The sequence below is a fragment of the Dermacentor silvarum genome, chromosome 10 (assembly GCF_013339745.2).
Source record: "Dermacentor silvarum isolate Dsil-2018 chromosome 10, BIME_Dsil_1.4, whole genome shotgun sequence".
Classification (NCBI taxonomy): domain Eukaryota; kingdom Metazoa; phylum Arthropoda; class Arachnida; order Ixodida; family Ixodidae; genus Dermacentor; species Dermacentor silvarum.
The window spans coordinates 22,490,235-22,504,239 of NC_051163.1; the positions used below are offsets into that span (position 1 = coordinate 22,490,235).

The 14,005-nt window shown below is 46.8% G+C and overlaps 1 protein-coding gene across 3 annotated transcripts in view; it reads right to left on the minus strand.

Moving 5' to 3' along the window:
* Positions 1–1,064: 1,064 nt before the first annotated feature.
* The window catches only part of LOC119431067 (transcription factor AP-2-epsilon-like), a 172,717-nt gene continuing 159,776 nt past the window's right edge, over positions 1,065–14,005 (minus strand). For all 3 annotated transcript variants that reach the window (XM_049657793.1, XM_049657792.1, XM_037698529.2), the window contains exons 6-7: positions 13,114–13,255; positions 1,065–8,885 (exon numbers count right to left, since the gene is read on the minus strand). In XM_049657793.1, coding sequence (XP_049513750.1) covers positions 8,600–8,885; positions 13,114–13,255 — 428 coding nt within the window. In that variant the 3' untranslated portion in view covers positions 1,065–8,599. The remainder of the gene's footprint in view (positions 8,886–13,113; positions 13,256–14,005) is intronic.

A 14,005-nucleotide genomic window follows, 5' to 3' on the forward strand; every position in this document is an offset into this window, starting at 1 on the left:
GCCCTTAAGACAATGAAACCAGCATGATCTTCTTACGAAAGTAGTTATAAAGTTTTCGTTGTGCTTCTGTTGACTTTTTGTTGACTTCATTAACTTTCTTTCGATTTGCAACTGAATAGAAAGCATGATTTTTACGATACATCCGCTGTAGTCAAACGGTAATAGGATGCCGATTATATAATCTCGCGCGTGTTAGTTTTATGCATTCTCTGCTGACGTCTTTTGAGAGATTGAAAACAGCGATAAAAGTACCTCGCACGAACAGTGGTACTTCCTTACCGACCAGAACTTATAGTGAGAGGAGTGATATTTTTTTTAGATTAATGCTGTCTTGCGCAAATGCCAATCAACCAAGGGGTCACCGACAAACCGAGTCATAACTATACCATCAAACGCACACACGAGGCTGACATATGGAAGGCTGGAATGTTAGGGCAGTTACTCCATAGCGAAGAAGCGACAGCCGGACATGTACGGGAACAATGAAAGGTGTCACCCAGTGTATAGAGTTTAGTGCAGCCTGTACTTGGTTTCATCGCAATAAGAACTCCCGTGTATCCCGGATCACATCGGGAAATCAGTCTACTGATCTGCAGGCATGGTCCCTCTGCTTCAGCACTAATTTGCAACAGGCCATTCAGTAAATGATGCCTTACTGAATCCTTGACCAAACATCCCGCCAACGAAGCGAGCCACATGTGTGCTTCCAGAAATGTTGAGCAACACGGGCTTAGATTCGTGGCCGTGAAATGGCAGTCCCGATACTAATGTTCGTGTATTTGCAGCTTACTGTCTATCCTCGTCATCATTCCTCACACACCCCATTTTCTATGAGCAGTACGTGCAGCAGGTTAAAAGGCATTCACCTCCGCCCAACCTCTCTGCCTTTCCTCAAATAACATTTATGTCTCACTCTCTCTTTCTATCACTCTCCGTCACTTATTTTCTGGAAGTTTGACGCAGCCGACACCGTTTCATGAAAGCAGCCGCCACCCTTGATAGGTGATTAAATCCCTTACTCTCGTTTCAATTAATTAAAGAAGAAATAGACGACGACGCGAATGCTGAATTAACAACTCAAGGTTTATTGAAAGCAAATGTTTAAGTATACAGGTGAGTCAGGCGCGACAGGTAACACAACAAAAAGCACCTGGTAATAGGCGATTTCAAACTGTGGCAACCAAACCGGAGTATTCGCAACAGACGTGTCTCATATGACTTATCTATTCACGTTTTGTTTATTAGAAACGTAAAATTAGCCTGCTTAAGTTATGCAGAGATGATTCAGGATTGAAGATCGCATCTGAAGTACCTAGATGGCTGTGCAATTTATACACCTGAATATTCGGTTTAACTGTACACGTTTCCACAATATGCATTCTTCTAAGGTGTTTTGCTTCTACCAAGTCGTGCCCACACTAGTTGAATGAAACCTACACATGTCCAACGGATTCCTGACCTTCTTGGCCTTTTGTCAAACTTCACCGCAATGCGCCAGCGCAACTGAATGGCAGCATTATCAAAACACTGCTATAACGCAGCAGGGAAGTTACGACTAAGTGCCGTAAATGCGTATCTTATTAGAAGGGAGTACGCTCTCGACGTTCCTAACTGAAAGGTGTTGAAATTTGGCCGATTACTTAAAGTATAATTTTTTTTTGAGAAGGCTGCCTATGAGTTACTTCGATGCACTGCGGTGAAGTTCAACAGATGTACCAAGCGGCAATGTCCCGAATTCCTGGGTATGCTGTGTCGCAAACATGCTTTCAAAGTCGTGCTATTCTGATATTCACTTAGATAAAGAATTTAGGAAAGTTGTAATCGGACGCTCTGACTTTCTGCAAGATAGAAAGAAATGCTCGTGAAAAAAAGAAGAAAAAAAAACCATCAGTATTTAATATACATGTTGCATCACATCGTTTTATGAATGTTCGAGCTAAATATGCCATACATGTGTTGCTTCTTCAGCAACAAACAAGCTGGAAGAATCTGTGGTGCTGTGGACAGAAAAGTTGAGGGCTCATAGGCAATCTCCTTGAAATGTCAGTCATCTTTTCAATTGTATACGAAATGCAGATGCTCCAAGATGATTTCAAACACAAGATAATGTCCATAAGTATAGAGACGAGACGGCGAACAAGATATCTCAGAAGCGTGTGATAAATGGGGACAGCGTGTGCCGGAGGTGCGCAGTTTTTGTTGCACTGATAACACGTTATCTCGACGCATATCTGAAGATGCATTTTGTTGCGTTTCCTGCCACCTTGGGTCCTCATGGATTTGATTAAACATTTGCTCTTTTGCGTTGTTAGTCAGCGCATGTCTCGACACCTCGGCGCCCTGCAAGCCACCCAACTCAGTGACGATAGGAGATTGAAATTCCGCAAGTGCGCTTGTTCACATATTTAGCTTTAATTGCACAAGAAGGCGGTCGTCGCGCTAGAGGGAGAACTTGAAGGGATGCAGACTGGATTAACCGAGAAAGCCCCCGGTTAGCTAACCTACAAAAGGAAACGGGAGAAAGAGGGCACAGAAAGACGAGAGAACGAATGGATTCCCTGAACAGATGGCGCGCGCAAGAAAGAAAAAAAAAACGTCACGTGACCGAAGGCGATCATGAAGGCCAGTCTGTCCTAAAGACCGCAATATGTGTCAACAGAGCTTTGCGCGCCGATAGTAGCTATAGAAGTATATGCGCGCAAAACCCCGCTACCCCATCGGTCTTGCTACTCTCTTTTCCTCTCGCCATCCTCGCTCCGTCTTGCAAACGACTTTCAGCTTCCAATAAGTGCGGAGGTCGGCCATCTTGTAGGGAGCAAGGGAAATGTGCGGGAAAGGCAGCTTAACAGTACTTCGCATCCATAACCGCGACTGGAGGAAATAGGGACATCGACGCCAGAACAGCATGGAGACAAGCTCTAAGGTTGTCTACGTCACTATTTGCGCTAGCCAATTCTTTTGTATCCACGCCTACTAGATTGATTAGATTGCTGGTTAAGTGTTTCGCATATAGTCTATCGCTTGGCTCATAAGGAAATGACTGAATTCGAACTCCCTGTGCGTCTCGGTATATTTAACGACGACAGCGCATAGTGGCTATCGAGAGTGGCCAGTGGCCACACTGCGACTCCGGTATCTCATTCTTCAAGACAGGGCAAAAAGTGCAAAGCGTGCGTTTGCATGCTTCTCACGACAACCAGTGAGCTGAAATAGAGGCGGAAACAGTTTTCTAATAGGTTGAGAAACGTGACGTCAGCCTGCTGAGCGTGAGAAAAGACGGGAATGAACAGCTCATCAAACGTTTTCGTCACTACTTAGCCCTGCAGTTTTCCCGAGATATATAAACATGCGTGGTGGACACTGACCTTGAGCTGAAATGCATTAAAAAAAAAACATACGATAGAGGGAGAGAGAAAGATAAAGAACCAAGATTTGGCTTTCCGTAATAAGCATTCACAGTTCACGGAAGTTCTGTTATCCCGCCAACTGTATTCCAGCTTACGGAATAACGGAACACCGGAGACGCAGACGTGGGCGACAGTATTGGTGGCGCCATCTCGTGATATTTACTTCAACTACAGGGCACTGAATTATAATTGCAACGAGCGTGGTCTACCTATCTGCTGGCGCAAAGGCGTTGGCAGCGACAATCATTAGAGGATAGGGGTATTCTTATTTTTTCCCCTTCTGCGTGAACCGTGGCGCGATGCATGGCTGTTTCTACAGTCATGGCCTCCAAGTTGCGCGCGCTGGCAGGGTTGCTGGTGCGCGCAATCATGCTACAGCTTTTATGATTGAAGAAAGCGTCCCGAGGTGAAGCTACCAGCGCTGTTTCTGCCAGAGGCGTTTCCGGTGTTTCCGTATTCCATAAACACTCACGAGTTTGCAGACATGCTAAAACTATCCGAGGTCCCGGCGGCGCAGCCAACTCAAGGAAAACTTGTTGTTCTGTCACCTAATTACACTACGACGAAAACATTGCGCCAAACACGAAACCGCCTCCTGCTATGTACACTCAAGTCAATCGCACACCCAAAACGCGATATACTATTTCAGAAATGCTACACCCATCCAGACAATACCAACAGAAGATAAAGTAAAAGCGTGGAATTGAGCATTTCCTAAATAATATCTCTCCGACGGTTTAAACGCAAATTCCGAGAAAAGGGAAAAGTAGAGTTTGCAAAGTGAATACCAAGGTGTACGATAGCAGCTTGTGGATTAAAAACTAGACAGGCTCTTTGCTGATATATACAGTTAATATGTACATAAAAATTGTGGCACGCTGGGACAGACTGTATATGCCTTGATGCTATAAAAATGTACAAGCACTGAACGTTCTTTTCTGTTTATTTTTACTTTTATATGCGAGACACGTACTTTGAACTCAAAGTTTAAAAATAAAACAACCACCACTCGTTTCACTTCTGCGTTAAGAAAATGTCGGATGACCATATCGTGTTCTTTGGTAAGAAATTAATGAGTAATAATACCTTTCGCGAATGAAAAGATTTGGTGTATGTTTCTGCGAAAAAAAAAATCGTACACGGATGAAAATATCTTTGCCATCAGGCCAAGATTTGTAACATACAAAAAAATCTCCGCACAAAACACTTTATTTCCACTAATTTGGTATCAGGTCATTTTACAAGCATCGTGCGAAAAAAAAAAAAAAGATGTATGCAGAACTGAGCGCCAAACCTTTGAATCACGGGCCATCGAGGCATATGTATATATCAGTTCATTGGTACAAGCTTTTCTTGCAGTTGAGGCCCAATGCATGTAGATGCGAGAAGCAAAATTCTGCAGAAAACGCCACGATTTGGAAAGGTCCACAGCAAAATGTAAACCTAAAAAAGCGCTGAGCGCGTGAACTCAAATGAGGGCGAACTAAAAAAAAAAAAAAAAAAAAAAACTACTGTAAAAATGTGCTGCATTCACACAATGCGCACTGGAAGTTACCAGTGACTAATACGTCAATAGAGAGCTCCGGAAAGTGACTCTTCAGGAGTGTCGCGTAAAATATTCTAAAGCCTATCTGTGAATGCAACTGTTGATCGATATTTGTTCGAGTGATTTTTAAAAGCCATCAAATATTTCGACACTTTTGGGCGGCCACTGAGGTAGTTTGCATTTTTTTTTCTCAAATTCAACATAGAATGGAATTAGCTTAGTGCCGCCTCTTGTGAAATGGTAAAGTAAAATGGGAAGTTTGAAAGGTTGCCAGCAACAGTTGTATGAGCAAGTGAAAACAGACAAATAATAAAAAAAATGTATCGCACACAATACGGCTACGTCGACTGCACAGCCATTCACTCAATGAGCATGTATTGCACCTTGGGTAATCGTAGAACACTCAAAAATAATTTCTGACACAATAGCATAGCCTCAAAATAAGCCAGCATGCCTCGTTAAAGATTGAGACACGCCGCACAGCAAAGAATGCAACGGCGTTACGACGATTAAAGAAAAAAAAAAAAAAAACAAGTGAACACAGTATTTTACCAATAAATATAAAACTTTTCACACCACCCCACAATATTTTCGGCGCGCTCTGACGTCAAGATGAGAATTCATTCAGTATCTTATGAGCAATTAGTCGCACCGCAGACACTGGTGACGACGTGAATACTGTGACGTAAGCAACAAAAGAAAAACACGCTGCCTCCTGCTTCCTCTCTTTATAGCTATCACTCGCCATTCGTGTATGGTACAGCACAGTGAGAAAAAAAAAAAGTTTCACACGGCCACTAGATACAACATGTAAGAAGTGCATTGCTTGATGATTATTGCCTTGAGTTGCCATAGGGCGACGAAAGTGACGGCTCCATCAGCCAGAACGGTTCCGGTGCCTTTGAAAGGTTCCAGACTACGCCGATTCAGATGCTAGGAGACGCACCAGCGTGCCGGACTTTCCGAGTCCGGACGTTAGGCTTAACGTACGGCCACACTAGGGGAAAGGCGCTCGCGTCAGAACGCGACAATGGAGTTACAGTTTATCCGTTAACAGTTTATGGAATATCGGAGGTACAGACGTGTACAGCATAAGGTCCCTAGCACAGCAAGGCTGGTGGCACCATCTTGTGACAGTGGCGTCAACTAGAGCACGGAGAGCATGGCCTCCAAGACTGGGCGACCGATCTTAGAGGCCCCGCAAGAGCTATAATTGCAGCTATAAATGTTGTACCGAGCAGCTGTTGCAAAGGTGTCGGCAGCAGTCATTAGCGTGCAATAGATTTCTTTCTTTGACCTTGACGCCACACGAAAAACGGTTAGAGAGCGTTCTGGTCGAAGAAAGCGTCACAATATGGCGCTACCAATGCTGCTGCTGCCGTCTACGTCATTTCCGGTGTTGCGGTATTCCGTAAACCGTCATAGGCCTCCGCGGACGGCCTATGACCTTGTAATGATATTTGGCTGTACAGACTCGTCATCTCAGCCGCCACGCAAGTCACGTGATATCGCCACTTTATCGCTCCGGCTGGGATTAGCGGTGATTTTTGGCGAGGCCGACCGAGGGGGTTTAGTTCCGCGCTGCGCTTAATGACACAGTCCATTGACACAGTCCATAGCGACAGCTGGTTAGCTCCCGAAGGCTAGATGACTACTCGTCGCCACGACGTTTCAGAAATGATGCCATTAGAAGTGATTATTCATCAATTACCCACGTGAATGAGTCGGATGCTTCTGGTTGGTCTACTCGACCTGCAGTGCCTGGCAAGCCGGCGAGCAGCAAAATAATGGTTCTGAGACTACTTCCGCCATTTGCTGTGCGGAAGAAAAAACTTGCCGCCCATCTGTTTGCGGTGCTGGCGAGAGTTTTAAGCGCTAGTGTGGCCATGCGTCGAGTATACTAAAAGCAGCCAGTATGATGTAATAAAATTTCTCTGCTGATACGTACATCCAGAAAGGTGCATTCGCGGCTCTGCCAATAAACGCCTCACATTTTTTGGCTGTCGTACGGACAGAACTTTGTTTCTATTGGAGCGTAAAAGTGATGTGTAAATGATTCGGTCGACTTTTACGCCCACGCGATATGACAACGAAAACACTCGAACCCCGGTTCTGGCATCCGGACGCACACAAAGAGAAACACTGAGAAGACACAGTGAGCAAAGAGTTTTTCTGCAAAGTGACAAGAACACACCTAAGAAGGAGAAGAAGATGATGCTAGGAAGGTCCAGGCGAGTACAGAGAGCCACACACACATATGGCCGAGCGTCGGCCGGGCACACGAAGGACTATAGGATTTAAAAAAATAATAATAATAAAGCATGAAATAAAACAAAGCTCTACGACAAGAGAACGCAGATTGTGTCCGTGAGTCGAAAGGGTGGGGCGAGTATGCTCTCGCTTTGGCAACAATTTGAGCTTTCGACGACGTCCCTCCTCCGCGAGATGAGGCGCGAGTGTGCCTCGCCGTCATCGGCCATGAAGAAGACGAAGATGCGGAGGCGCCGTCTCGAGGCTGTGGCACGTGACTCGCGGGGACGTTCCACGACATGTACACATATGGCACCCAGGATACAGATAGAGAAGAACGACGCCGCGACGCGAGTCGCTCTGTGGCTGCAGCGAAGGCCTCGTGGCCTCTGCTTAAAACGCTGGCTCGGAGGGGGCTCCTTGAATGCAGTTCTTTTGGCGCGCGCGTGTCAGGGTCTTTTCTTCTTTTTTCCAACGTTGGAGGGGACGCGAAGAGAGAAGACAGAAGAAGAGGTCGCCCGGTACTTCGACAACGTTTCTGCAGCTCGAAAGGGCCGCGTAGCACTGTTCACACTAGCCGCGGGTGCAAGTCGCCGCTCTGACGCCGTCCTCTTCGTTGATATCACAGCACAGAGGCGGCCCGGCGCCCGGCGATGATATAGCACATTTCCCAAACCGTTTAGCCCTCCCACACGCACTCCCTTCCATCGGCTGCTGGCGCCCCCTGTTGCTTGCTGCCTTTCCAACGCCCCGAGGTTTCCAAAGCGTGTTCAATGCTGCCGGCACACCCTGTATAGTATATTGCCTGCCGGCGGAATCGCTCAATCTCGGACCGGGAGAGGACCGCGATCAAGTCCGATCGTCTCGTTCCTATCGAGGAATTTGTTTTTGTTTTTATCCCTGCTCTGGAATGAATGTGATATGAGAACGCATGTCGCGCGACCGGAGTCGTACTTCATCGAATTTCTGTCGTGCGTGACGACGGTCGGGCTCGTTGCGTTTGACATGACAAACTTCTCTCGAATTTCCGTATTGTCGCATACCGAGCAGGCGCTCTCGCGTCGTGTCAAACTTTCACGCACCCTGCAAGGAGCGGCTAGCACAACCGGAGGCAGCAAGCAAGCAAGCGGGCAGGCAGGCAGGCTGGCGCGATTCAGCACACAACGCACACGGTCACAGGACCAACACGTTGTCTTCACGTAGTGTAGCTGGAGAGGTTTCTCGTATTACCGCCGTCGGGTTGGAGATTACGCGAAACGGACGAATGGCACGGGTCTCCGATTCCGAAAGGCTTTGTCCCGAGATCTTCTCTCCAACTCACTTTCCTGGGCTGTCTCTTCGCGAAAACGGGGGCCACAGGTGCGGCTACGGTTTTGGCGGCGGCTACGGCTGCGGCCTACTTCTTTGCGTCTTCTTTCTTGGGGTCTACGGAGGCCAGGTGGGGCGGCGCGCCGCCGGGGTAGCTGTTGATCTGCTTCTCGAGGTATTTCACCGACTCGTTCAAGAAGTTCTGCACGGCCGTCAGGGCGGCCACGATCGCGGGACTGCCGAAGCCGTGCGTGATGAGCGAAAAATGCGTCAGGTGGCGCTGAATGCTGGGCTCGAGGATGTTCTGCGGCCGCGTGTTGCACAGCGGAGATCGGTCCTGGTTCAGCAGGTCCACGAACTCCTTCACCATGCCCCTGTGAAGGCGACAATGTAGTTAGTTACGCGGGTTTTCATGAGGCAAGTTCAAGAGCAAACAATAAAGTAGTGCCTATATGAGCTTTAACTTGTCTGTAAACGTATTGCCTTTTGCGGGATACCGGGTTACCGGAGGCGTAAACGCGAGCCGCTGTGTTGGTGGCGCCATCTGGTGGCACAGAGCTTCCCCAAACACTGTACTGAGCTATTATTGGGGTAACCAACCATATCGCGCTTACATACATACTGGTGTAAAGCGTCGGTAGTGAGACGTAATCGTTAACATGCAGATATTTAAATGTTTTCTTCGACAAGAACTCTCACGTAACAGGAAATGTGTCTAGCACGTTATTGTTGGACAAAGTCACTAGATGATTCAGCCAGCCTTTCCATTAACCACAGGTCAATGAGACAAGCCGCTCTCTTCTTCTGTTGTCAAAGGCCACTTGAGAGCCGCAATCTGGTGACACTGGGCTGTGGAAAGGTCGAGCTCTTTCTCCCGACTTCCTTTTGACTAGCCGAACTTATCTGGGCATCTTATTCAAATAGTTGAAGAGCTAATTCTGTTCACATGTAGCGTCAACATTTAGCATTCTTCTTGAGTCCATTAGGCCCTGTCAAGCATGGATGAACGTGACCCTGCTGTCTCTTAACTTTTGTAGTTACACGTAGAGTAATGAAATATATAGATATATATATATATATATATATATATATATATATATATATATATATATATACTTCGCAGATAGCTGAGTGAAGGTTGAATATAAATTGCGCTCTATGAACTATGAGCCCGCCCAGTCCAACACTACAATGCTGTTCTCTCTCACTGGTTTTTCGTGACATGGTTCGAGAAGACTGCGAAGCCTGCAGTCACATGTTCTCACGTCGTGAAACTTGTGCAGGCACATAAATAACCGCTACGTCAATCTTGGTTAAGCACAGCTAGCCCGAGATTACTACAGTGAACGTAACTCATTCTATCACATAACACCTGTCAATGTGTCATAACAGGTGTCCTATATACTATAATTAAGTTCGCTGACTATCAGTGGTAAAGAAGATCGAAACCTGCAGACATAAATCCTCACATCATGAAACTTGTACAAGCAGTTAAATGACCGCTACGTCAATCTTGGTTAAGAACAGCAAGCCCGAGATTACTTCAGTGAACGTAACTCATTCGATCACATAATACCTATTGATGTGTCATAACAGATATACTATATACTATAATGAAGTTCGCTGACCTTCATCAGTGGTAAAGAAGACATGCAGCTCCACCACTACATGACGTAATTACGTAATCACGACGTAATCCCTCTTGTTACTTGAGCCGTTCAACTTGGCCTCTCAAGAATGTCGCCAGGGTTTTCCTATTTGATGGGAGCGGAGAAAATGACAGTGAGGCGATGCCTGGCCGTATATACGGCTTATTCCAGTAAGGCACGCGATCGAAGCATTAATGCGTCCGCACAGGTGCGGGGAAATTTGAAGTCTCGGCTGTTGCTTTCACCGAGAAACCACTGGGGGGCAATCATCGGCACGAGCGCCAGGTCAATGCCAAAAAAAAAAAAAAAAAAAAAAAACATTGCGGCAGCAAGCACATTCGTAGAAACCCGGCGCATCAGACGCAAACCAGTTCCGCCACTTAAGAATCCGCCAACAACTGCGCCGATATGTGCCAGGCAAAGGCAACAATTTCGGGTAACAACTACTGAAGTTTCGATTACGACTGCTTGGTCCAGGGTACAAAAACAAGAACAAAAATAAAGAATGTGAGGTGACAGGCGAGCAGGCGAAAGAGACTTGAGAAAACGTGCGACACCTGAAAGCAAATGACGAACAAGAAGAAAAAAAAGAAGACCAATCCAACATTTTTGCCCCTACACGACGTAATCACCTGGACCAATGAGGAAAGAGGAAAAAGAATCGCTAAGCGGACCTAATGACAGGGTCTGTGCCGCGCCCGCCGTTATTATTCACATCCATCAGCGAGTTTTCTTTGCTTCTCCGTTCATTTTCGGCACCACCAACCGCCGAGCCGACCGGGGCGCGCCAATGTTTTCGCGAGTGGCTACTAGGTGGCGGCACTGTCCGTCGCGCTCCCCTCCTACTCTCGTTGCTGGCTCTGCTGATGCTGGCATCGGCCCGAGAGAGACACAGTCGTTTACTCCCGCCGCCGACGGTCGGCACGACGTGGTTCTGCGTTAAAATGGCCGCCGCCGCCGCTTCAGCTCGCCGCCTAAATGTCGCGCTCGCGCGGTCTCCGGGGGACCAGTAATTGCAATAAATACCGCGAGCGCCTCTGAATTACAATCAGGGGAGTTATTATGGGTCCGAAGACGGGACGTCGGTTTGGCCGCATTTCCAGCCGGCTCCTCGGCTGAGGCTGACTACACAGTAGTAGCTAGAAGCGAGAGAGAGAGAGAGCTTGCGCCCGCGCGTGTGTGTGTGGATATAAGCTACAGCGCAACGGCTTGCGCTTGCGTGTGATGTTAAGAAGTCGAGCCAAGCCACGACGGGAGCAATTAGTGGGCTTCCGAAAGGTCACCGATCTAAAGGGGACGTCGTGTTCCGCCATTACTGCGATAAAAAAAAGTAAGATACAAGAACGCGTGCAGCGTAAAACGAGTCGCGGAAGGTCGCATGAATATTTCTGCGATATGCTTAAGTACAAGTCTCAGCGTTCACCTAAACACGGTCCTGGCGTTCGTGTACGCCTATGGAGGAATCACAATCTTCGAGCGCGACCACCGTAATTTGGAGCTGCAACGCGGTAGTGCTCATCAACGGAGTGACATGTAATGAGAGACCAATAAGGCAACGCCCTTTTGGAAATGCCTTGCGCTTCTTGCCGCCTAATACACTCGTTAAAGGACGCTGCCGAGACAGACCAAAGAGGTAGCGAAATAAAAAAAAAAAAGATATTTCAAGTTTGTTGACCTGCCCCATATAGGTACACGGCGCGATGAAGTGCTTTAGTAGTGGTGTCGTGTCTTTTACAGCCTTGAGCCGTTGACTTAGGGCGCTCATTTGATCCGAAGCAGACCCTCACCAGCCAGCAGACAGGACCATTCTAGACAATTTGTCTGGCAGTGAAAAAAAAAACAGGAGAATTGATGAGCAACAATCTAAACTCGAGTTGCCTGAATCTAAAAAGAATATATGCAAACTTGCAAGCACCACTGCCTTCCCTTTGACGTTGTGTATTGAATTAGGAAGGGGAAGTGCACATGTTTTATTATTAAACATATGTTTTTTTGTTTTGTTTTTTTTTGTAGAAGCGCGACAAAAGAATGTTGCCAGCTAAATAATGCTGTCTTGGCGTAAACGCAGGTAAACATTTGAGCTGAAAAGCTTTTGAGGAAAGATTCCCTCTTTGGTGCTGCTGTTGCTCAAACATTGGGCTAGTTGGTGAAATGGCATTATGAAGCATGGTTAGAGAACTAGGCAAGAAGAAGAGACAAACACGAAATGCACAGGACGGGCGGTGTTTCGTAATCCCCTAGGGACGCCTTTCCGATGGTTCTCTGCGCGCACCGTATAGGCGAGAGCAGTCAGCATAGAACATGATTGGTCTTAAGGGTTATCATCTAGTTACTAAGCACATGAAGTATGGTCATTCAAATCAATCGATCACCACTTTGTTTTGGTGCAAAGATCTGCCATACGGCAACCATGGGCAGTCGGTAATTGTTAAAAGGCTGTTATGGAGCGCGAAAAATTGGGCGAGTTTGTTATGGGCTTCGCTTCGTGGTATGCTTTTGTTCGTTGGGAAACGCGACTGTCATGCAAAGTTGCCGTGTGCTCGGGATGACGCGGTCGAACAGTCACGTACGCATTAAAAGCCACAGAAATATGTCAGAGACGTTGAAAGTCAAGGAAAGAGCCCGTCACTGGCACCCGCAAGAAAGTGTACCTTGGATAGGAACCACAAAAAAGGGTTTCCCAAAAGGTCAGACAAACAAAAAAACACTCCCATAGAGGAAACACAAAGCGTCTGATTCATTGTAGTAGAAACAATTACCAGTGAATGTAAACTGACCAAAATGAAGCATAGATGGCACACATACTATTAATCTGATTAAAACGCTTAGTCATCTCTGCGTGCTATCAGTACACAACGTTTTATTTTTTTCCCGGTACTATTCACTGCAAGTGTCACAACAGAGCTAAATTTCGTTGAAAAAAAAAAAAAAAAAAGGAAACGAAAGTACTCACTTTGTGGCAAGCAGCACTTCTTTTCTGCGGTAGAGGTCGGTTGGTTCGGCGTGATTTCTACACAGGTACTCCGCCACCTGTCTGGAAGGGAATTCGGTCTCGCAAACGTAACCGAAATCCCTGGCTAAGTGGATGGCTTCGCCTGCACGAAAGAAGACAAGCGATGAGTTCATTCCGAAACTATGTACCAGGGCTGCGCGTAAAAGCGCTGAATGAACCAGTGTGCCCGAACCAAAGGGTTACTGCAATGAATTCACTACGCAAAGGGTGATGCCAACATGACTTCATTTTTTTTTTTTTGCAATTCAGTCTGGCGCAAAACGTATCACGCGACTGCAGACAACCACAAAAAGCAGGTGTAGTGGAGAGTTTGACGGAATACCGCTTGGTTAGGTAACATTACTGTTAGGCAGGTCACCGACCATAGTCAAAACAGATGAGGTTTCGAGATCATACGGGTCCCTTGTTCACAGCGGAAAGCCCGCTGCGCAGAATGTTCTTAAGTAGTTTCGAGCGCACGATGCAGACTTCGGGAGCACACGTGATTGATGATGCGTTTATTGTGCCGAATGATGCATTTATTGTGCAACTTGTGGTTTGAATGATTAGCGCAAGAATGGTGCCGGCATGGGCCACGCACAGACAAATGCCCTCTCCGTCCATGCCGAAAAGACATGCTCGGAGAGCACACAGAAGAACCTGACCACAAGGATCAATCTTCAATCATTCAAACCACAAGTAACAAAATAAACAGGTCCTGCGGCACCCTCAATCTAGTCCACTACAGAAGTTTGTGTCGTGCGCTCAAGTCTACTTAAGAACCTTCTTCGTGGCTGGCCTCCCATTGGAGAGTTGCAGTTGGTCAACAAGCTTCGTACCGTTTACGGTTTAC